Here is a 20010-nt window from a genome sequence, read left to right as displayed (position 1 = left end):
GGATTTTTATCGTAGTATCATTTCCCCAGTGCATCTAAACAGTCAAGAATGAGTTTCCCCAGTTGCCATCTCTGTCTTCGCAGAAATACTTTCCTAGCCCACTCTAGAGCTCCATTTTCATCGCCATCGACCACTCCTACTACCTCCATTGCCCCAATTATTCCGCCGCGCAATAGTTGCCACGCTATTAGGAAGGCTTTATAAGCATACAATGCGACCCATGGAGCTTCAGTTTCTGGCGCGACCACAGCCTCCAAGTATCGAAGGAACCAGTCAACATGAGGTTGAACAGCCTTTGCAGTATCTGGTTCGCACAAGAATTCAGCTGAGGGGGCTAGGTATGTTGACTGGCTTAACACCGCATCGATACTACCCTCCACAATTCCCCCTGTATGAGACGGTGACCAGAGTTGAAGCTCGATCATTGCTGTCTCCCATGTTGCTTCGCAAAGCGCGGGATTGGAAAAATCTTCTCCATCCGGCACGGGACGGATAAAAGGGCCCAATGCCAATAGAGAAGATCGCAATGCACTAAATCTCTCCATACTGAGCATTCCAGTCATTGTAGACCACCCGGATATCTCACGAGCACTCGAAATGAGAAACTGGGCTATGTTGACAGCACCATAGGGGTCAAAATTCGGTATGTCTCCGAGGTCAGGATCCGCGGAGAGAAATCGACGGACTGCGTCCGCGTATTGAACTGAGGGGCCCGTAGTTCGAGAGATAAGTTGTTTGTGAGCCCAGTCTGCAGACGAAGATGCTTTCCATTGGATTTCCGGGCATGGTAGATTATGTTTTATTTCGAGATGCGATATCGATCGAGGAATAGATAGGAATTGATACCAAAGGGCATCGACCTGGTGTACGGCGAAAAGTGTTCTCTTGTGAGATTCAGCTATAGCGAATTCACGCCACAATGAATCCAGATCAGTACTCGCTGAAGGGACGACTGAAACTGGTTGCATTAAGCCCCCGGCACGGGCGAGGGATATCATACTAGAGTGCATTTTCAGAGCATATGCGGAATCTTTTCCACAAAGGTACATCATGGCGCATATTTGAAGTAGCAAGTATGTTTGGACGGTCGCAATATCTTGTGATGGTACACCAGAGCTTCTTTCGTCGGATAGCAGAAGGGCACGAGCGCGATGAAAGCAATGCAAGGACAGTGTTGCGCCCGAGCCTATTTGATCCGCACAGTCCGGGTCCTCTCCGTGTTGAAAGGCCAGAGATAGCATGCTGAGGATTAAATAGGGGCTCCTTTGTGAGGCATCAAAAGTTGGTTCATGGAGAAAAGGGACGTATTGTGAGACAAATCTGAAGAAAAGATCGCAGCCGCGTTCGACCTGGAGCGCAGAAGGAAACCAATTCCCTTGAGCTTCTAACAGGCCATTCGACGAAAGTCTGTCAGGAGAGCTATGATTGCTACCCATACCTACTAGGTCCACACCTGTGGGATTCGTACGTTCTGTCTGGCGTTGATGTAGACCGAAAGCGTGGGTGGGTTTTAAGAAGGAGGTTTCGAGGAGTAGGCTCTGCTCAAGATCTGTTGCTTCCTGGATAATCTGGCTGATGCATGCTGACTCGCTCAGGAATGACGGACCTCTTGAAGCGGGGATAGCCTCGTCATTTTCCCCTCTCTTTTCTCTTTGCGAGTTGTAGTAGAGACGACGTTGTTCGTATCGTGCGGCCGGGTTCCACGCTTCACCATTCATTGCCAACTCGCTTGTTCCAGGAACTGATTGCAAGCCACTATGACTATCTGACGGAGATAGTGAAGCAGAACATTCCCTTGGTGAGACCCTTTGTGAATTCCGAGACCTGGCCTGTGTATCACGCTGTACCCTCCTTGTGCGGGTATCCTCCTGCTCAGGGTGTTTCCTCTTCATGTGCCGATTCCGAAGATCCGGTCTCGAAAATGTTGCGTGGCAATAGTCACAGGGAAGTGATGTATCATTTTGAGAACGGTTGTGTAGTGCAGAATGTCGCTTGAGGTTTTCGTGTCTGGTGAAGCGACTTTGACAGATCAAACATTGAAATGGTTGATAGGGAGGTCTCCTCGCCGTTACTGGTAATGTAGACATGATTTACTTGTAGCTAGAGAGGTTGAGTTTGATGGAGATACCAGAAATTTTGGAAAAAGGGAAAAAGAATGAGAACGGAGAAAATCCGGGGATTCTGGTATACCCCAGTCCCCCGCAAAAGAACCCGGGATTGTCTCCGCACGGCAATTGCTCGGGTCTTCCAAGGTTTGTACCAAAAGGCTCGCCACTGAATACTGTACGAGGGTGTCAAGAAGTTTGAGGAGAATTGAAGCAAATGAGTGTCATTATTCAGATAGATGTAACTAAATGGCTACGAGGGGTAACAGAAAGTCTTATCATAGCTATCAACAAGTACGCGAGAATAAACTGGCCTTGTGGGGTGCTTTCAATCGGGAATGCACCACTCAACACACGGCGAGTTATCAGCAAAGGCTCGTATCAAATCTCACGTGGAACATAGCAGTGGACCAATGAGAGCCAAGCGACTCGAGTATAAATCACGGTAGGTAATCATTATGGAACATTATGATGTTTTCTAAACGCATAAGCCTTGCTTATTGACTCACAATACTAGGACAGTATGATATAGTGTGGATACTCTACTACACTAGTGAAGTATGGAAAGGGAAAGAGTGAAATGAACCATCTAGCGGATCGTATGTTCTCTCATCCTATAGGCTGGCAAATAACATTTAGCCGTCATTATCTGAAAATATGATCAAGAGAGTACGGTTTGTATAAAGATACTTTTTACTTTTTCTGCCAGCGCTTATAGGTAGTAGGAATACACAAAGGGCTATCTTTAGGGTTAATATTACAAAACAAATGCGGCGTGCGCCTGTTCAGAAGGGTATATTCGGGAGAAAACAAACATGCTTCCTGTAAACAATCCATTTCAGGTACAGGTATCATTGTGGAAAGGAAAAATAAAAAGAGCAAAAGGACCAAGATAACGCTGCTACAAAATATCTTCAGTCTTCGAAAACAGATTCATCTCCATCGCTCTTCGTGCCAAGAAATTGCACAATCCGATGCCTGAACCCTCCAGACTTCCTCTCGTGGCCTTCAGACTTTAAAACATTGCCTTATAGTGATCCTATCCCGAGCCGCAAGTGTTCCTCGCAGAGATCCGGACGCTTCATCGATGCCAAGAGCAGCAAGTGTCCCGCTATGGGGGTCCATGTGCTCGAGTAATGAGATCTTCATCCTCAAAAGTCGTTCCGGGGAGTAGCTTCAATGAGATCACATCTTGAGGGAAAGCCAAATTTCCGTTCCGTCTATGAAAACACATACGCAATGATGAATCGGAAGTACAGATATCGTCTTGCGGGTCGGTGTCGCCCCGAGAACTAAGTCCCCAGCCGTCAAAGCCCTATAAACGGAAATAGATATTGTTTCTACTAGTCAGCTCACAGTAATCTTAGGTCGAGATTTACCTGGTGTAGCAGAAATTACTTTCCGGAATTCAATGTAAGAGTGCATTGCTTTTGTGCCAATTACCATTTCTCGCTGAATTTTCATCAGCGAATCAAGAATTTCATCAGCAAATCAAAAATTCCGCTCAGAGTATCTGCCTTCAAACTCCACTTGACATTAATGAAATAAACAGAAGTGTTAGTGGAAAGTGCAGGAAATTGGGAAGAAAGGACAGTAGGGGCTTATGGATGATTACGTAATGTAGTTTTTATGTGCAGTTTCAACGTCCACCCGATTGATCCCCCTTGCCACGTCCTCAACAAGTATTGAATTCGATGTTTAGAGCACTAATTTTCAGCTCGGTCGTTTTGAAAATGAAGGGGTAATAATTTGGTCTTAGAGAGAGCTCAAGATGGGACATAGCGGTAGGTTGAATTTGCAGCGAAATCACTTCCCGGCCAGCGTTTAATGTAACCAGAAGCTGCTTGTCTGACATGTCGCCAAAAGTCGCGTCGGTGTGACCGCGCGCGGCCCATGTGCAAGCGCTGTATCAGTAAAAGACTGCAATGCGGCGGTTATCCAGAAAAATTTCGTTTTTGTGGGATCGCTAGTCGTGGTAAATGGAAGAATCACAAAGCTCCAATAACCAAGGACGCTGCTTCTATAGCTAGTGCCGATCCCTCCGTCGAGAAAACAATCGGATCCGTGCAGGATTCTCATATTAATGCACAAGTACCCTTGACCGGGGTCTTTGATAGTAATACGCCATCGAATCCGAACACCCCCGATTCATTGGTCCCGCCGTCGCAAAGCAATACGCCGAGTGGGCAGTCAGAACTCCAGAGGACGCTATCTTCAAAAGAGGCAGAAACCCTCATCACTCACTGTTCGTAATACTTCCCTTGGAGCATTAACTTTGTCTTACTAACCAACCATCACAGACGACCGTTTCATATGTCCTCACCAAATTGCGCAGCCTGTTGATAGTGGGGAAAATCCATATCGACTCTACGTCATCCCATTGGCATATGAGCAACTCAATCTTTTATATGCAGTCCTTGGTTTATCAGCCTGTCATCTGGGGCACTTGAAATCGGATAAACATCTTTACGAATCAGTGGCACTTGACTATCGTGCAAAGGCGATCAATGCCCTCGGTATCACCATTCGTAAGGTCTGTTCGGGGGACTTTACTGGCGGTGATAGAGATTCTGTCTTTGCAACCATTCAAATTCTTCTACTTCATGATGTACGCTCTATACACCTTGATTCTTATACGGGCCTTACTAATGTGGATCGTCTGTAGATTTGCGAAACAGGGATTTCTGTGCATGGTGCTCACATCTCCGGTGCCATGTCAATCTGTTCTCAGCTAAAGCTCGACCAATTCCTCCGTGTTGATCAAGAAAGAACTGTTTTCTTTCTGGGAAATCTTGTTTGGTGAGTCAGCTTCCCTTTGCCACATTCATTCTGTATTGACGAATATTTCAAAGGCTGGATATCATTCGCGCATTTTCTTCCCCCGAAAGACTATGCTTCACACAAGAACTTCGTTTGAAACTTTTGTCACTCTGTAATCTTCGTTTCGAAGCCGTCAACGGTTGTCCCAGAGATATAGTGCTCATCATTGCTGCCATCCTCGAATGTGCGAAAGCATATTCCTCTGGAAAAGTAGGACACACAGAGTTCTACAACACTATTCGAGAATCGATTCGGAAACTCTATCTCTGGGATGGCTCGCGTTGTTTCTTTCCCGATGAAAGCACTACTTGGGTCTCAGTCTCCAATGCGTTTCGCCATGCTTGCATCTTACGCGCTTGGCGCTTGCTTGATCCTTCTGAGCCCCCTTCGGAACCGCGCATCAGAGATTCGGTTCTGGAAATCTTGGACTCGGTTGCGAACATCCCCTCCACTAGCCCTCTGATAGAACTCATGGTACTTCCTTTGTTCATGGCTGGTGCAGATAGTCTGTCAGCGCACTCACGCCACTATGTTATTCTGAGACTTGAACAAATAAAGGCCCGGTCTGAAATGGGCAACGCAGCGCCTTTAACGTTACTCCAAAAGGTTTGGCATGCGCGTGCAGAACAAGCACAACATGACACGAGTAACATTCCTTGGATGAATTTTGTGAGCATTTTCTCGAATGATTTCCATTGACTAGAGTTGAATTACTAATTACTCCCAGGCTTCAAATTCGGATTCACTACATCAAGATGATTATCTCATTATATAGATACCATAAAAAGCTGTTCATGATTTTCAGATGAAGCCAGTCTTCCCCCGATTTGCGGAAAATAGCTCTACCTCTATTATTCCCATCCTATCACTGTCATGTATCCAGAATTTCTGAATCGTTAAACCGACCGAAGTGATGAGGTCACTCCATTGTTGACGGGTTCGTTCCATGCCCGAGCAAAACACCCTCAGGCCAAGGTCGACCATACAGGGCAGCAAGCGTGCGTTTCTGTTCGGAAGTATATACTCTTCGATAATGAGCTTCGAATATCCAGCCTTCATCGCAGGCTTGATGTTCTCCAAGATGATAACAACCTTGTCGTCAGGCCAATCATGGAGCACGTTTTTAATATAGTATACCCTTGCATCTGTAGTCAAGATCACCAATCAGAAAGATGGAAGGTAAAATAGTAGCAAGGTGGGATAAGTACCTGTCACTGGCTGGACATCTTCGAAGAAATCGTATCCGATTGACTCGATTCCAGAAGCCTTTAAATCAGGATTCCCCCGGATCTCGTCTATCACGACCGGCAGATCTTCCAGAACCAGTCTCCCAACAGCTTCTGGGAATTTCCTTTTGAAACCTATCAGTTCTTGTCCCCCTCTTCCACCTATATCAACCAGTAATATCTCATTAGGTACTAGAGGATGGGTATCGAGGATACGTTCGCGAACAGGAAACCAGTTATACCAATAAGGGTGTAGTTGACGGTGTCCCTCCATAAGCCCGTCGAAACGCGCAGAGACGTCGGGGTGTTGACCAAGCCAAGTAAAACCATCTTCTTTCACGCCATATGTGTATTGAAATGTGGAAGAGGGCTTCTCTGGTTGGTTGCGGTAGTTGATTGATTTTAAATACTCGGGCATTTTGGGAAGGCAAGGGAGAAAGTCAGTGAGACTATCATGTTAGAAATTGTCAGTATTTACCCTGACATTGGCCTCCTGGAGCTCACAGTGCTTCTGAAAGTCCAATTGATGATTTTTGTGTCATTTCGTGGGTGATTTCTGTTGGTGAATATTCATGTTGCGTAGCCTCATTCGCAAAACCATTGGCAACCAAGAGTCGCATTATACGCTCTGATAGATTCTGAATTTTAGTCATCTCCATTCCAACCCTTTCTTTTGGTTTTGGAATTGGTTCCCTTTTAAACTAATTCGCTTACCGACAAAAAACGAATCTGTTGTCTTCAGAGCAGCTAGCTCTGTCAAGGGCACAGGAGAAGTTGACAACGAGAGTAGCGCGAAGATGCCCATGTCATGAGCGACTCTGACGGCAACTAATATAATTGGCTATTTTTATTCCTCCATGGTCAGTATATCTTCCTAGTATTTGTTCGAAAGGTATCATAACAACAGAATAAAATAGCTTGGCAATTGTTTCGCGAGGATGTTCCAGTGCTCGCCCAAGACCGAATGCTTTTTCTTGGGCATCTACCAGATAATGCCTCGACCCAGTGGACTCATATTGGTCGATCAAAGAGTCGAGAGCGGCGATCTGGCTTCGAATCTGGGAGATGCCCATTTTGAGAAATTGGGGTTAAGCGTGGAATTACTAAGGCCTGCGGTTATGCCAGTCAAAGTTGAAGAGTAAAAGAATACAAATTGGAGAAGACAATTCATTCATCTTAAATAAACTCAATTAGGCTTTTCAGGAAGGGTTGTACGAATGGTGCATGATGGGATTGTCACACTTTGATCTCCAGTACCTACTACGCCATATTCTTGTTTACATTATGTATGAAATGGGAATAACTGATGTATGGACTCTGTCCTGCTTGCTAGCTTTCTGGGTTACCACTGATAATCACTGGCAGTGATTAAGGGTCGAAAATGTCTTACAAAGGCGACAAAATATTTTCACATGGTTGAGAATATCCCTCTGTGTCGATGGAGTACTGTCATACCAGTATGAAAATGATCATGAGACAGTGCCACGCCAAGATTGCGAGGGTCTCTGTGCAACAATTACCCAAAATTTTAGTTAGCTATGTCATACTAGTATTGAAGCAGAAATCCCGGCAGCTTCGTTATTCCATCTCTTCCTGACAGAAGTTTTGGCCTTTTTTTCGAATGTAAGTCTGCCTTAGGATATCCCCTTCATGACTGAAAATCTCCCATTCGCCAATTCCGTGTTTCTCAGGTGCGCGAGCAACTCCTCGCCCACCCCCACCGATGATGAGGTTTCCAGGCCGATAGTTATTATCAATATGCAAACGGTATATTGCAGATATGTGGATCTGGGCGTTGTCCGGGATATCGCGGACTTCACCACGGGGAAGGGGCCAGCTAATCGGTTTCCATGATCCATCTGGTTGAAGGTCCATCCTCCGGAAAGGAAGATATTCCATTAGCCTCCAAGCAAGCGTAGAAAAGAATGATAGGCCGCCACCATATGTAAGACAATCGTGTACGACCCCCTGATCCATGGTGCGAGTAAGAACTTCTTGAAATGGATCTGAGTGGTTCCGAGGACCGATGATATCGGTTTTACTCGCAGAATCAGCATTAAAGGTATTACCGTAGACTGGCTTTACAGCTTGGTCGGCTTCAAAGCAGTTGAAGCGCTTGAGTTTTGCAGAGTCAAACTCCAACCCAACAAGTTGTGCTTCCTTTACCATCCAAGCAAGAGGGATATGGCTCAATGGCCAATCGTCTTGAGGGTCGAGTTTCCAACCACCTCCAATATCTCCATGCTGTCCTGGAAACCATACCTCTGCGATATCTTGTGAGTCTTGTGGCTCCTCAAAGGGAGCTTGTCCCTGGGGGATCTCGAGAAACCGTCGAGACACAGTGCTCTTCAAGGATATCCCATCTGGCGAGAGGGTATTTTTACCACGAAATTCTGTGCTATATCGACGACTCGGGGAGGGAGACGGAGTGCGATATCTTTCCTCATCTTCGCCATTTGAGGTGTTCGGGGTGCGGCGCGTCTCAAAGCTTTCGCTCGTCTCTTCTGCCGGATCTAGTTTTATCACGGGTACTTGCGCCTTTTCTTGATGGCCTTCGCGAGAGCGAAAATGTCTCAGTCGATGCAAATTCCACGAGTCGTGAGGCAGAGGTTTCATTTCTGAGATCAGGTCTTGTCGAAATTTGGCTCTGCGCTCATCAATCGAAACTGCATGTCGAATAACTCGTGCAGTTGTTCGCGCAGTATATGGGAACTTGCTTCGCTCCATCCACGCATTTTCAAACATGGGTACACTGTTGACGGTATCAAACAGGCCCATGAACCTAATACGACTAACAGGTCGACTAAAGGTCTCTCGAAAAGCCTTCATGAACGCAAATAGTCTATGCTTTTCTTCTTTATCCTCCTTGGTAAAGTCCTTTCGTTTCTGCCACTTTGCAAACGTCTTCCATGCAAAACGAATAAGTTCTTCGTTTCCAGGCTGAAGGAGGCCCACGAAGTCAAGCATTTCTGCAAGGAAGCGAGCCGTGTAAGATCCTCGGCTAAAGCCAAAGAAGTATATGTCATCGCCTGGGTCGTAGTATCTCATGAGGAATTTGTAGCCTCCAAGGACATGTTCGTCGAAAGAAGAGCCTAACGCAGCATCTTTTGCTTTCTTGTATGAAGATTTGATACGATTCAACCTCCCAGTGGTCCCAAGTGAATGTGATGTTACGTATGTACCAATTCCGGGCTGATAGTAATGATACTGGTGACTTTGGCTGCGATCGAGCATCTAGTAGGGTAAAACATTAGGGGGGTTAGCTGAAATTCGGTGAATAAATCCGCGCAGGGATGAGATCAGTCGTACACGATAGATTTTCACAATATTAGTGTCCGACGTGTCACCAGCAAACTTGTTCCCTGTACCATCAAAGCACAGGACAAATTGCTTCGGCTGTCGTTGCGGCCCGTATTCCTCAAGTTTCTTCATCTTCGAATATCCTGTAAATGGTATGGCTGGGAACTAGCCAGGTACCGGATCAGCTCTAGGACACCAAGCATAATAAATTATTATCGGGGCATGGTACGTCCTTAGTAAATGACAATAAGACGCCTTGCGGGATGCCTTGGACCTGGGCGTAAATGTTTGACAAGGCTGTACAGAGTGGACAAATTAAACACAAAGGCGCAGGCACGGTTTTTGATTTGACGCCATGCTTGGCTTGTAGATCAGCTGGCTTGTCATCTTACCGCTTGAGTATTAGCTTGATATTGCATCGTGGTTGGGCAGAACTGGTGGATCATTCCGCAGCCTTCAAGGCACCTTTCCGCTTTTCTACGAGTCCTAAACACTATGAACGCGATCTCCTGTGTGCATTTAGACATACTCCGTAGACCGCGGCATACCCCACGGGTCGCATTGATACTTTCGAATAGCATCACAAATGAAAATGAAAGGTTGTGTTCGACTACGTAGAAATTCAGGGGTTTGAGAAGTACACCACCTAGAGTGCTGGCGTTAGTAGGATTACAACGATCTAGTATATCTTTGTATTCTAGTATTTGAAGTTTTTTTACTTTTTTTGGGCCAATCCCGAACAACAAAAGTGTAATATTTGCGTAGATTAACCTAAAGTAATTATTTTTGAGTTACAGTAGCCATACTCTTGGTCCAAAATACTATTGTTATCCGAAAATTGAGGATTGTGGTTAGGGGCATAGCCTATTCAGGTGGCATGCATTATGACTAGTTCTTCAAAAACTATATCTACAATTACCACATTGTCAATCCAGACTACTTTGGATAAAAATATCTCTATGAATAATTTCTCCCTCGAATTATCGTCTTTTTTTGACATATATTGCCTCCCGCACGTGATGTGTCTAAATCTCGTATTGCACCCAGATAGGGTCACTGGCCATTTGGACTCAATTTTTCCTTATACTCTATCCTTTCATTGGAAGCAGCACTCAACATGGGTCGCTGGTGGGGTCTACCACTCCCCCCAGAGATCGTTCTGGAACTATTTGACTATTTGGAACCATCGGATGTCGTGGCTCTCGCGCAAGCCGCGGAGGGATTCGCCGAGCTCGCTGTCTCGGCGTACTCATCTAGTTTCCGCGAACATGGACGAACAATATTGTTTTCAGCAGTTACATGTGGACATGTAAGCATCGTCCAACATTATCTGGAGAAAGGAGCTGATCCCTGCGCCTCTGATGACGAGGGAAACACGCCATTGCACTGGGCCGCTGCTTTTGGTCACTGCAAAGTGGCGTCCTTGCTCATTGATGTTGGAGCTGATATAAATGCACGTCATAAAAATGGCATGAGTCCACTAGATTTTGCCATTATAACGGGGCATGATCGCGTTGTGGAGGTTCTCCTGAACAAAAGAGCCACTATTACGGATGTCAGGATCGGTCAGTCGCAAAGATCGACTTTACATGCCACTGCTATCAAGGGATATACCCGGATTGCAGAGATGTTACTAAGCCATGGAGCCCCTGTTGATGTTAAGGATATCAATGGTCATACGCCTCTACATTTGGCTGTCTCAGAAGAGAATCTTGAGATAGTTCGGGCGCTCCTTTCAGCTGGAGCAACTGTCTCCATCCAAGATGAGATCGGCGACTCACCACTACATTTTGCCGCCGGCAATGGTTATATTGCTATTGTACAGGAACTTCTCAATAAAGGAGCAGATCCTTCTCTCCAGGGCCACGACAATGCATCGCCATTGCATCAGGCATCATTACTGGGTTTCACTGAGATTGTTCAGCTTCTTTTAAAAGCTGGGGCGAACATGTTTGCTCAACGTTTAGATGGTGAAACACCTCTTCTTCAAGCAGTTGGCGCCGGCCAGGTCGAAACAGTACGGCTGCTTCTAGATGCCGGAAGTGGTCTTTCAATTCCAGACGAGAATGGGACGACTCCACTGCACTTCGCTGTTCTTTCCGAGAATGCGACAATCGTCAATATGCTGATAGAGGCCGGGGCGCCTGTCAATGGCATAAATGATGAAAAGCAGACTCCTTTACACTGGGCAGCGAAAGGGCATGAAGAGATGGTTCATATCTTGATAAACCACAAGGCTGATATACATGCTCTTAGCCATACAGGATGGACTCCGTTACATTGGGCAGGTAACGAGGGCCATGTTGATATCACGACAGCCCTGTTAGAAGCGGGAGCTCTCGACCAGATTCAAAATCAACATGGGGAATTAGCACTGCACTTGGCCGCCCAAAAGGGCCACGAAGCTGTCGTTCAATTGCTTATCCAATGGGGAAGCGATCCACGTCTCACCGACAATAAACATCGCACGGTTTTTCATTATGCAGCTGACCAAGGTCACGAGGAAACGGTCATATTGTTGCTGAGTATGAAAATCAGGCCAGACATCAGAGATACCGATGGTCGGACTCCATTATACTATGCAATACTCCATGGACATGTGAAAATCACAGAGATACTCCTTGAGCTCGGTAGCGTCGTAGATGAGACTGTCAAGGATGCCTTTTTAGAGGCTGCAGAAGCTGGGCACGAACTGGTAGTGCAATTTCTGATCGAGCATGGCATCGACCTGTCTTTCAGGGATTCAAGCGGGTATACAGTGTTACATCGAGCCGTTCTGGGGAGTCAACTTGAAATCGTTGAACTTATTCTCGATACAGAGGCTGATAGGTCTGCCCGGGACAATGACGGAAAGACGGCTTTGCATCTTGCCGCCGAGCAGGGCGAGGATGAAATCGCCAAGGTTCTTTCGGGAATAAGTGAGCTAAAGAATCTTCAGGACGATAGTGGCTGGACGGCTCTGCATTGGGCAGTTGTGAACGAAGATGTGATCACTGTCCGCATCCTATTAGACGCTGATGTCGATCCTAACATCCTTTCATTTGAAAAATGCACGGCGCTTGATTTAGCAGAGTCTGGGCCTCTAGAAGAAATCGAGCAGATGCTACAAGAGGCATTATCAGCGAGAAATTGGCCGGCTGACGGTAAGGCGGCTCTACGAGAAGATTAGTTCACTCTAGGCTAGGGCCAGGTTCAGGGCTGGTACGATCTTCATAGATTTATGGTGACTTATTCATTTTTGTCGTCAATTCTTAGAATACAAGGTATCTCCATTATACAAACCCTCCCTCAGAAAACAAACTCAGTAGCCTTCTCCAGTCCTCCTTAAGCTTCAGCTTTTTGGGTCGCCTTGATTGCAGCCGGGGTAAGGTGCATGATCTCAGCAACCTCCTCATCGATCAGAGGACCGGAATATTCCTTTCGGGCACGGATGAAGTACCAAATACCACTGAGAATGAGTACACCGGCCGTGACTACAATGCTGTAGTTCATAGTCGTATAGTCGACTGGTGTGCTAGGAGGCCAGACGCTCCAGAAGATAACGAAAAGCATGTATGTACAGGCGTAAAGGTTATTGATGGTACCGAGTACGCCTGGGACTTTCCACGGACCCCAGATGAGAGGTGCCTGAGAGATCTCGTATTCCAGTTGCTTGGTAGTCTTTTCAGAAGGGTTGCGTTCGGGGCTAGAAGAGGGTCCTGGACTGGGTTGATCTGCATCAGGGGATTTGGGGCGCGCCGGGGCAGCGGGTTTCTCCTTGATACTGGTGCTGGCGCTGGCAGGTGCATCTGGGAGGCCATCCAACATTGTGCCATGGGGCAAAACGTGTCCTTTAATCCGGTGGTATAGTAGAAAGGCGCTGGGGAGGAAATAGGTACTGTAAAATCCGGTGACCGTAAGGGAAATGACATCGTTGAAGGCAGTTGTAGAGCCAATGTAGATGAGCGTCAGGGCTGCGGCAAATCCGCAGACTACGGAAACAGATACGATGGGGACTTTGGTGCGATGGTTCACTTGCTTCAAGAAGCGGGAGAAGGGTAGGCCTTGGTCTCGTGCGAAAGACCAAGTCATACGAGATGCAGTGGCAGTAATGCCAGTCGAGCAGGCCATGGTTAAGACCATAATCACTGCAGTCATGACAGATGCACCTGCATATGATTTTGTGCTGTTGTAGAAAATTTGGATGAAAGGGAATCCAGTGTCGGAGCTAAGGACAGCAGAAACGTCGCCAATGCAGAAGAGAACAGTTAGCATCATTGCGAAGCCAAGGGCACTGTTCAGCGTCATTCCTGTTATGATCGCACGAGGAATCACAACAGCCGCATTAGCAACCTCCTCAGCCATGTGGACGCTGGCGTCTGCTCCGACAAAGGTTGCGATATTGCCGATGAAACCGACACAATATGATAAACCTTGAGTAGGCCAACCTCCCTCGTTCAGGCTTGTATGAAAAACAAAATCGGCAGAACTCTTTGGAGACAAAGCCAGTAATGTGGCCATAATTGCGATAAAACCCGCTAAATGCAGGACAAGCATTGCGATTTCGAATCTTGGAAGCGCGTTGGGGAGTACGACATTGATGAAGAATGTGCAGAATATACTAGCCCAGGCAAGCAGGGTGTTTTGCCAACGCTTCTGAGCAAATCCAAGATCATTAAGAGTAATAAGGCCTTCAATCATAGTACCCAAGAAAATTGTCTCGGTAGCGATTGTCGCAATCCATGCGAGAGACGTAAGCCATCCGATCAAGTAGCTGGAAACTTTTTTCCACCGCATGGGTGCTAGCATATATACCCAATAGTACTGACCACCAGCAATGGGCGCCATAGACGACAGTTCTGCGATCACAGTATAGGTAGACAAAGTTGATAAACATGCAATGATATAGCCGTAGAATGCTCCCGCCGGTCCGCCATTCTCGAATGCCTGATTAAACAGTGTCAGAACAGTTTCCCAAGTAATCAGCTCAGCCATAGCAAATCCGACGATCGAAAGAAACCCGAACCGACGTTTCAGCACTTGTTTCTTGCCGAGTCGGGCCAGCGCGGCCTGATCATCGGACCGTTCAAGACCGGACTCCATGATAAGGGATGATCGGGACGGCTATCCGAGGCTTTTTATGAGAAGATGGCAAAGCAGAAAAATATCAGTCGCGTCTATATTATGAGCATTATCTCAAGAATATATAATCGAAATGCATCAACAGGTGCTGTTGCTGAAAACAAGAAGAGAAAAAAACACGGCTAGATTAGGGCAAGAGGAGGCGCGCTTTAAGTCTTTGCCGAGGCCAGCCATTCTTTCGCTAAGCATTTGCTCCACTTCTTGTCGTCGCTTGCCCCTCGTTAGCGGAGCCAACCGTGGATGCTGCTACCCCCCCTTGTTTGCGGAGGCTGATCGTTTCTGGGGGAGGGGAAGTACTGTACATCATCTTATCAGCCAAGCAACGCATGTTGTGAACTATAGAGGTAGTCTTGTCCCGACCAAGTGACCTGTCAATGATAGCACAAAAGTCAGCGATGCAGAGACCAAGCACGGGAATACAATTCCCAATTCGGCAAAGGATCGTGCATCAAGTTTTATTGTCTTCGGGTCAAGCTAAACCCGGCTGGTTTTAGTGCTTTTAGTGGAAGTATCGGCATTCACCGACCAACCACGGAGCTTTTTCTTGCATCTCCAACGGGCTACCAAGTCCTGTCAACGTATCGGGGCTTGACTTTGTGCCGGTTGTGATCCAGGATTACTTAGGGAATTGCCATTTCTTGTCTGATGACGCGCGGGCGCTTTCTAGTCTTCCTACTGATTCCAATGGCATGTTCCTGGACTATCACCGCGCAGAAATTGGTACAAGATTCAAGTGGTCAGCCTTGCCATCCAGGGACATAAGTTGCAAAAAGTTCAGCCGTGATATAGATCCGATCGTCCCGGACATTCACCAGCATTTATCTCAAAACAGATTATTGATTCTTTTTCTGATTATACAATATTGAATTCTCCTGCCCGTTCGGACAACTTCAAGCGGACATCTACATGGTGCCACTATCTTACTATCTAGACATAGCGATACGTCGTACAAAAAGGCACCTGCCTTGAAGATTTTCCAGGAAATGCAGAGATCTAAGAGCTCAAACTCGGTTTATGGGGTATCAACATGGCATAATAAGGAAGCAAAGAACAACGCGGGATGGAACATTTCCTTACGCAGAGGCCCTATATCGGAAGGATTTCCTGTTAATTTAATCTATCAAATCTTCCCACTTCTGTACAAAGCTTCCAAAAGAGAAGGGAAAATATGCATAGACAAATGAATACTCAAGGGCGAAGTCTTCTGAAAAAAAATAGTATACTCGACCTTTCACTGTAACTCCCACATAGCTCCTGAAGACTTAAAGATCATAGAGAATAGTATCTCTCATGGTCATTTGGGTTGATACCTTTTACTCTGCGAGGTTAGCATCTGATGGGGGTACCCGATACATACCAGGAGTTCGTTATTTCTAGGGTACGTGCAAAGGATATCCGTCTCGTTAACCAGACACACGTTTAATCGCATATACTGTGTGGGATTTGCAGGAATAAAAATAGTGGATCACGCTTCGCATTGACACAGAAGTCGAAAAGAGTTCAAACGAGCGATCTGTTGGGATTTTCTCACAGTATGGCTTCGGTTTTGCGTTTGACAGCCGGTAGTTGTCTACTCTATATGGGCCTGTGGTGTTCACAATATACCAGTATCGGTACATGTTTTGATAACGGATAATCTGCTCATACCTTCTCGGCATCGCCCATCACCAAGTGACCGTTTCAAAAGTAGAAAAATCAATCCTATTTGCTAATTTTGTCATGCGATCTGATCTGGAAGAGCAAACATTCTATCGAAATGGCGTAATCCCCGTTTTAGGGTTATATGTGACCTTGGAAGTTGTACTTCAAAGGTCCAATATTCCTTTAATGGTGGCCAGATGATCTATAACTAGAGCCCCATAGCTCTAAAGATTTAAGAAGGTCCTCGTCTAGACCAGGACAGGTAGTAAATCAACCAATTCATGAATCTCGCTCCTTCGACCTCAATCAATTAATATAGGCAAAGAGATACCAAGCTTGCGTAATCGGCCCGAAGATTCAATCAGATTTCGCAACGGAGGCAAAACAGGCTCCGCTGCCTCCGCCGCCAAGCAAAGTCGGGCCGGCATGCCAAGCCCTCGGAATCGATGTTGCCTTATATCGACGACGACACACAAATAGCACCCCTGTATTGATCCTGGTTGCGAATAGATAGACAAGGTTATAGATCATATCGGACGCCATGAACTGCCCTTCGCGCACCGACGACACTCTAAAGCACAAGGAGTGGCACCAGAATCCGCCACGCTTTGCCCCGGACTTGACAACCCGCCAAGATCTCATTGGAATTTCGAACGCACGCGAGGATCAATCTGAAGCCAAAGGGCCTGACATACTAGGTGGTGGATCGAATTGTCCATGGCAGCCATCTCTAGGAAAAAACGACGATCGGGATGATCCCCTTCTGCTGGGCGGGGCGTCCCTGACAAAGTCAGGTATCGGGAAACCTTCACTATCTTCTTCGCGAATCGATGTGATATCTAACAACTTTCACAGGACGCCTCGCCTATGGGAAGAGCTCAGTTAAACTGGGTTCCCCGGAAGGTACTCCCATCACCAAAACCTTCATTTCATCCAAACGCGTCAAGGATTGGGGACTATGGCTTCTCTCGGTTATCTGCATGTCAGTTCTCATTTCCCGCATTAGCAGCGGCAAACATCAGGTCTCGACACATCATATTGCCACGCAACAGATAGTAGCAGAGCCAATTCTTGTAGGCGAGCCGGTTGAGAGATCTTTCGCGGTGCCAGAGAAGCGATCGCAGTGCGCTTCAGGGGGAGTCGGCGGCGCTGAGTATGATCTGCCTCTGCATGTTGCCGCTGTCTTTATTATCTTCTTCGTATCTGGGCTAGGATGCGCATTTCCCATTCTCGCAACCCGTTTCCCTCGATTACATGTACCTTCTTCCTTCCTCTTCTTCGTGAGCCACTTTGGAACCGGTGTTCTCATCGCCACGGCCTTTGTGCACCTCCTTCCGACTGCTTTTGAATCTTTAGGAAATCCATGTCTTTCAGACTTTTGGACAAAGGACTATCCGGCAATGCCGGGGGCAATTGCATTGGGTGGTATATTCCTTGTCACTGTCATTGAAATGGTCTTCAGTCCAGCGAGACATGTCTGCAGGGGTGGAAACCGCATCGCCAATCCTGACTCTGAGCTCACCAGCTCTCGCCAAAAGGAAAATTTTCTGCCAAGGTTGAATGGTAATTCTTCCTCTTCAAACCCAAGGCCTCCTACCATGTCTGTATCTCATACAGTGGGGCTAGATGCTGGGTCCCATCTGCGGGATATGGGTCCTCTTGTCGGAAGATCGGCGAGTATCAGCAGGGCCATCAACCGAATGGGCGAAGAGAACGAGCAAATTTTCCGCGTTGCATCGGCTCCCAATATGCAAACACATTACGAGAAGGACGAGGGGGCTATCCAAACTGATGTCGAGCGTAAAGATGATTCGCTCACACTGACACCGGACCAGAAGCAGAAAAAGGAGACCATGCAAGTTTATCTTTTGGAGATGGGTATTCTCTTCCACAGTGTCTTCATCGGCATGTCACTCAGTGTCTCAGTCGGCAACGAATTTGTCGTTTTGTTGATCGCTATAGTCTTTCACCGTAAGTTCTCAAGATATTTCCTACGGTACCTCAGTATGCCGGCTCGTCTAACAAAGTCATCAACCAGAAACCTTTGAGGGTCTGGCCTTGGGTTCGAGAATCGCCTCTTTGCCCTGGAGGAAAGATCAGCTCCAGCCGTGGATCATGTCTCTTGCATACGGATGCACGTACGTTCCTTTTACATGAATATCCTCAATGCCCCTCATAAGCTGACTTCAATTCTTAGAACCCCTATTGGACAGGCTATTGGCCTTGCAACTCATACTCTGTACAGCCCCGATTCCGAGGTTGGCTTGCTGGTTGTTGGATGCATGAATGCTATTTCATCGGGTCTTCTGATTTTCGCGTCTTTGGTTGAGCTCATGTCTGAGGACTTTCTCAGCGATGAAAGTTGGCGAGTTCTTCGCGGAAGAAGAAGAGTTTATGCTTGCATTTTGGTCTTTCTAGGTGCCTTTTGCATGAGCATTGTCGGCGCTTGGGCATGATCGAAAACCCTCTGGTCAAGCCGACCCATTCAGAGTATGATCGTACCTGGAGGATTTGCTGAACCTCTGGTTTGTATAGACAGCAGGGTCCCTGTTTTGGGTCTATGAGTTATCCAGATTCCTTGGCTTCTCGTTCAGGTCCCTTGCATTCGATAAGGACTGCTATCAAAACTTAATTTCTCTATCAGCAGCATGTAGATGTTTGCGCACATCATCTTTCTTTCAATTTCCGGTGTAACAGCAGCAGTTGGAGTATTGAATCTTGGCTTTGGCCACTTCACGTTCGTGTCACGTCACCATCTTGGCATAGAACAAAGTTCCTGTCACCCTTATGGTAGCCAAAATCCAAGAATTAGATACCGCAAAATTAACATATTGATTATACTCTAACCCCTAAATTTTCCCATGTTGCTAGCTTGGGCAACTCGGATCTGGCTCATTGGAAAAAATATCCGTTACGCGCATGCCCATTTGGAATTCCGTTGGAATCATACATAACTACCATAAGACAACTTCAATGTGACTCACTGTCGAATTATATCCGAAAGATCGGCCCGAGGTGGATTTGCCCGATCACCAATCAGCGGGATTTGGTTTCCGATTCGACTTGTATGACCCCGCGCGTTCAAGAATATAACATTGCTTGGGCCACGCTGCTGGTCAAACTTGAAGCAATTTCCATTAGTGACTATCTATCATTGTCTATTAGTCTATAATATATCGATCATGATTTCTGGTATTGCACACATCAACCTCACTGTGACGCCTGGCACATTGGCGCAGGCAGAGGAGTTCTATGTGAAGACCCTTGGTTTAACATCAGCACCTGTTCCTGAGCTTCAAATTGGAACAATCTGCTGGTAAGAACATATAAATTCTCCTGGCTAGCTTCTGGTATGAGTTATCAGCTAACTATTCATCCACAGGTTCAATATCGGCTCCAGCGGGCAACAGGTCCATGTTACCGACCACGCCCCCGAAAATCCAGACTCAACCCGGCATCCATGCTTCAAGGTCAACTCTTGTGAAGAGCTTGAGGAGCTCAAGAAGGCCATTTATGATCACCACGTTCGAGGAGGACCGGCTGCCCCGCTAGCGGCCGATAAGCCTGGGGAAGTAGATTCAGGTATGTCATTTCAAATGTTGATAACATCCAGTGAAGCTTCAGCTAAGTAATGAATCCCACAGGAACAAAAGGGAAGGAGTATCCTAATAGGTTTTTTGCCCGAGACTATGCGGGGAATCGTTTAGAGTTTTCCATGTAAATAATATACAAATATTACATTTTGATACCAAGTTACTTAGGGTGAATGACTGGCCCAAAGACCCTATATAATATCT

General features: G+C 46.5%; 9 protein-coding genes across 9 annotated transcripts; 4 read left to right on the top strand and 5 right to left on the bottom strand.

The window, feature by feature from the left end:
• Window positions 1–17: 17 nt before the first annotated feature.
• N7469_000716 (uncharacterized protein) lies at window positions 18–2087 on the bottom strand (the record flags this gene model as incomplete). Its single annotated transcript, XM_056639636.1, has 1 exon — window positions 18–2087. One exon carries the CDS (start codon window positions 2085–2087, stop codon window positions 18–20), a length of 2070 nt encoding a protein of 689 aa, XP_056505393.1.
• A 1129-nt stretch (window positions 2088–3216) lies between these two features.
• On the bottom strand, window positions 3217–3530 carry N7469_000715 (uncharacterized protein; the record flags this gene model as incomplete). The annotated part of the gene is made up of 2 exons (XM_056639635.1): window positions 3217–3420; window positions 3462–3530. 2 exons carry the CDS (start codon window positions 3528–3530, stop codon window positions 3217–3219), a joined length of 273 nt encoding a protein of 90 aa, XP_056505392.1.
• Window positions 3531–3876: 346 nt separating this feature from the next.
• On the top strand, window positions 3877–5624 carry N7469_000714 (Zn(II)2Cys6 transcription factor; the record flags this gene model as incomplete). The annotated part of the gene is made up of 5 exons (XM_056639634.1): window positions 3877–3889; window positions 3943–4350; window positions 4406–4638; window positions 4771–4904; window positions 4958–5624. The coding sequence occupies 5 exons, from the start codon at window positions 3877–3879 to the stop codon at window positions 5622–5624; spliced, it is 1455 nt and encodes a 484-aa protein (XP_056505391.1).
• Window positions 5625–5726: 102 nt separating this feature from the next.
• On the bottom strand, window positions 5727–7224 carry N7469_000713 (Winged helix-turn-helix transcription repressor DNA-binding; the record flags this gene model as incomplete). Its single annotated transcript, XM_056639633.1, has 5 exons — window positions 5727–6070; window positions 6134–6600; window positions 6656–6779; window positions 6866–6992; window positions 7057–7224. The coding sequence occupies 5 exons, from the start codon at window positions 7222–7224 to the stop codon at window positions 5727–5729; spliced, it is 1230 nt and encodes a 409-aa protein (XP_056505390.1).
• A 505-nt stretch (window positions 7225–7729) lies between these two features.
• Window positions 7730–9583, bottom strand: N7469_000712 (T6SS phospholipase effector Tle1-like catalytic domain-containing protein; the record flags this gene model as incomplete). The annotated part of the gene is made up of 2 exons (XM_056639632.1): window positions 7730–9385; window positions 9461–9583. 2 exons carry the CDS (start codon window positions 9581–9583, stop codon window positions 7730–7732), a joined length of 1779 nt encoding a protein of 592 aa, XP_056505389.1.
• Window positions 9584–10568: 985 nt separating this feature from the next.
• On the top strand, window positions 10569–12620 carry ftmI (the record flags this gene model as incomplete). Its single annotated transcript, XM_056639631.1, has 1 exon — window positions 10569–12620. One exon carries the CDS (start codon window positions 10569–10571, stop codon window positions 12618–12620), a length of 2052 nt encoding a protein of 683 aa, XP_056505388.1.
• A 155-nt stretch (window positions 12621–12775) lies between these two features.
• On the bottom strand, window positions 12776–14533 carry N7469_000710 (uncharacterized protein; the record flags this gene model as incomplete). The annotated part of the gene is made up of 1 exon (XM_056639630.1): window positions 12776–14533. The coding sequence occupies one exon, from the start codon at window positions 14531–14533 to the stop codon at window positions 12776–12778; it is 1758 nt and encodes a 585-aa protein (XP_056505387.1).
• A 2221-nt stretch (window positions 14534–16754) lies between these two features.
• Window positions 16755–18669, top strand: zrfD (putative plasma membrane zinc ion transporter; the record flags this gene model as incomplete). The annotated part of the gene is made up of 4 exons (XM_056639629.1): window positions 16755–17007; window positions 17069–18184; window positions 18252–18351; window positions 18411–18669. 4 exons carry the CDS (start codon window positions 16755–16757, stop codon window positions 18667–18669), a joined length of 1728 nt encoding a protein of 575 aa, XP_056505386.1.
• Window positions 18670–19395: 726 nt separating this feature from the next.
• On the top strand, window positions 19396–19934 carry N7469_000708 (putative glyoxalase family protein; the record flags this gene model as incomplete). Its single annotated transcript, XM_056639628.1, has 3 exons — window positions 19396–19529; window positions 19596–19795; window positions 19858–19934. 3 exons carry the CDS (start codon window positions 19396–19398, stop codon window positions 19932–19934), a joined length of 411 nt encoding a protein of 136 aa, XP_056505385.1.
• Window positions 19935–20010: the final 76 nt, after the last annotated feature.

Source organism: Penicillium citrinum (genome assembly GCF_028827155.1).
Source record: "Penicillium citrinum strain IBT 23319 chromosome Unknown utg000001l:1.0-4955037.0:1.0-4956770.0, whole genome shotgun sequence".
NCBI classification, from domain to species: domain Eukaryota; kingdom Fungi; phylum Ascomycota; class Eurotiomycetes; order Eurotiales; family Aspergillaceae; genus Penicillium; species Penicillium citrinum.
This window is presented reverse-complemented; position numbering and strand designations above follow the sequence as displayed.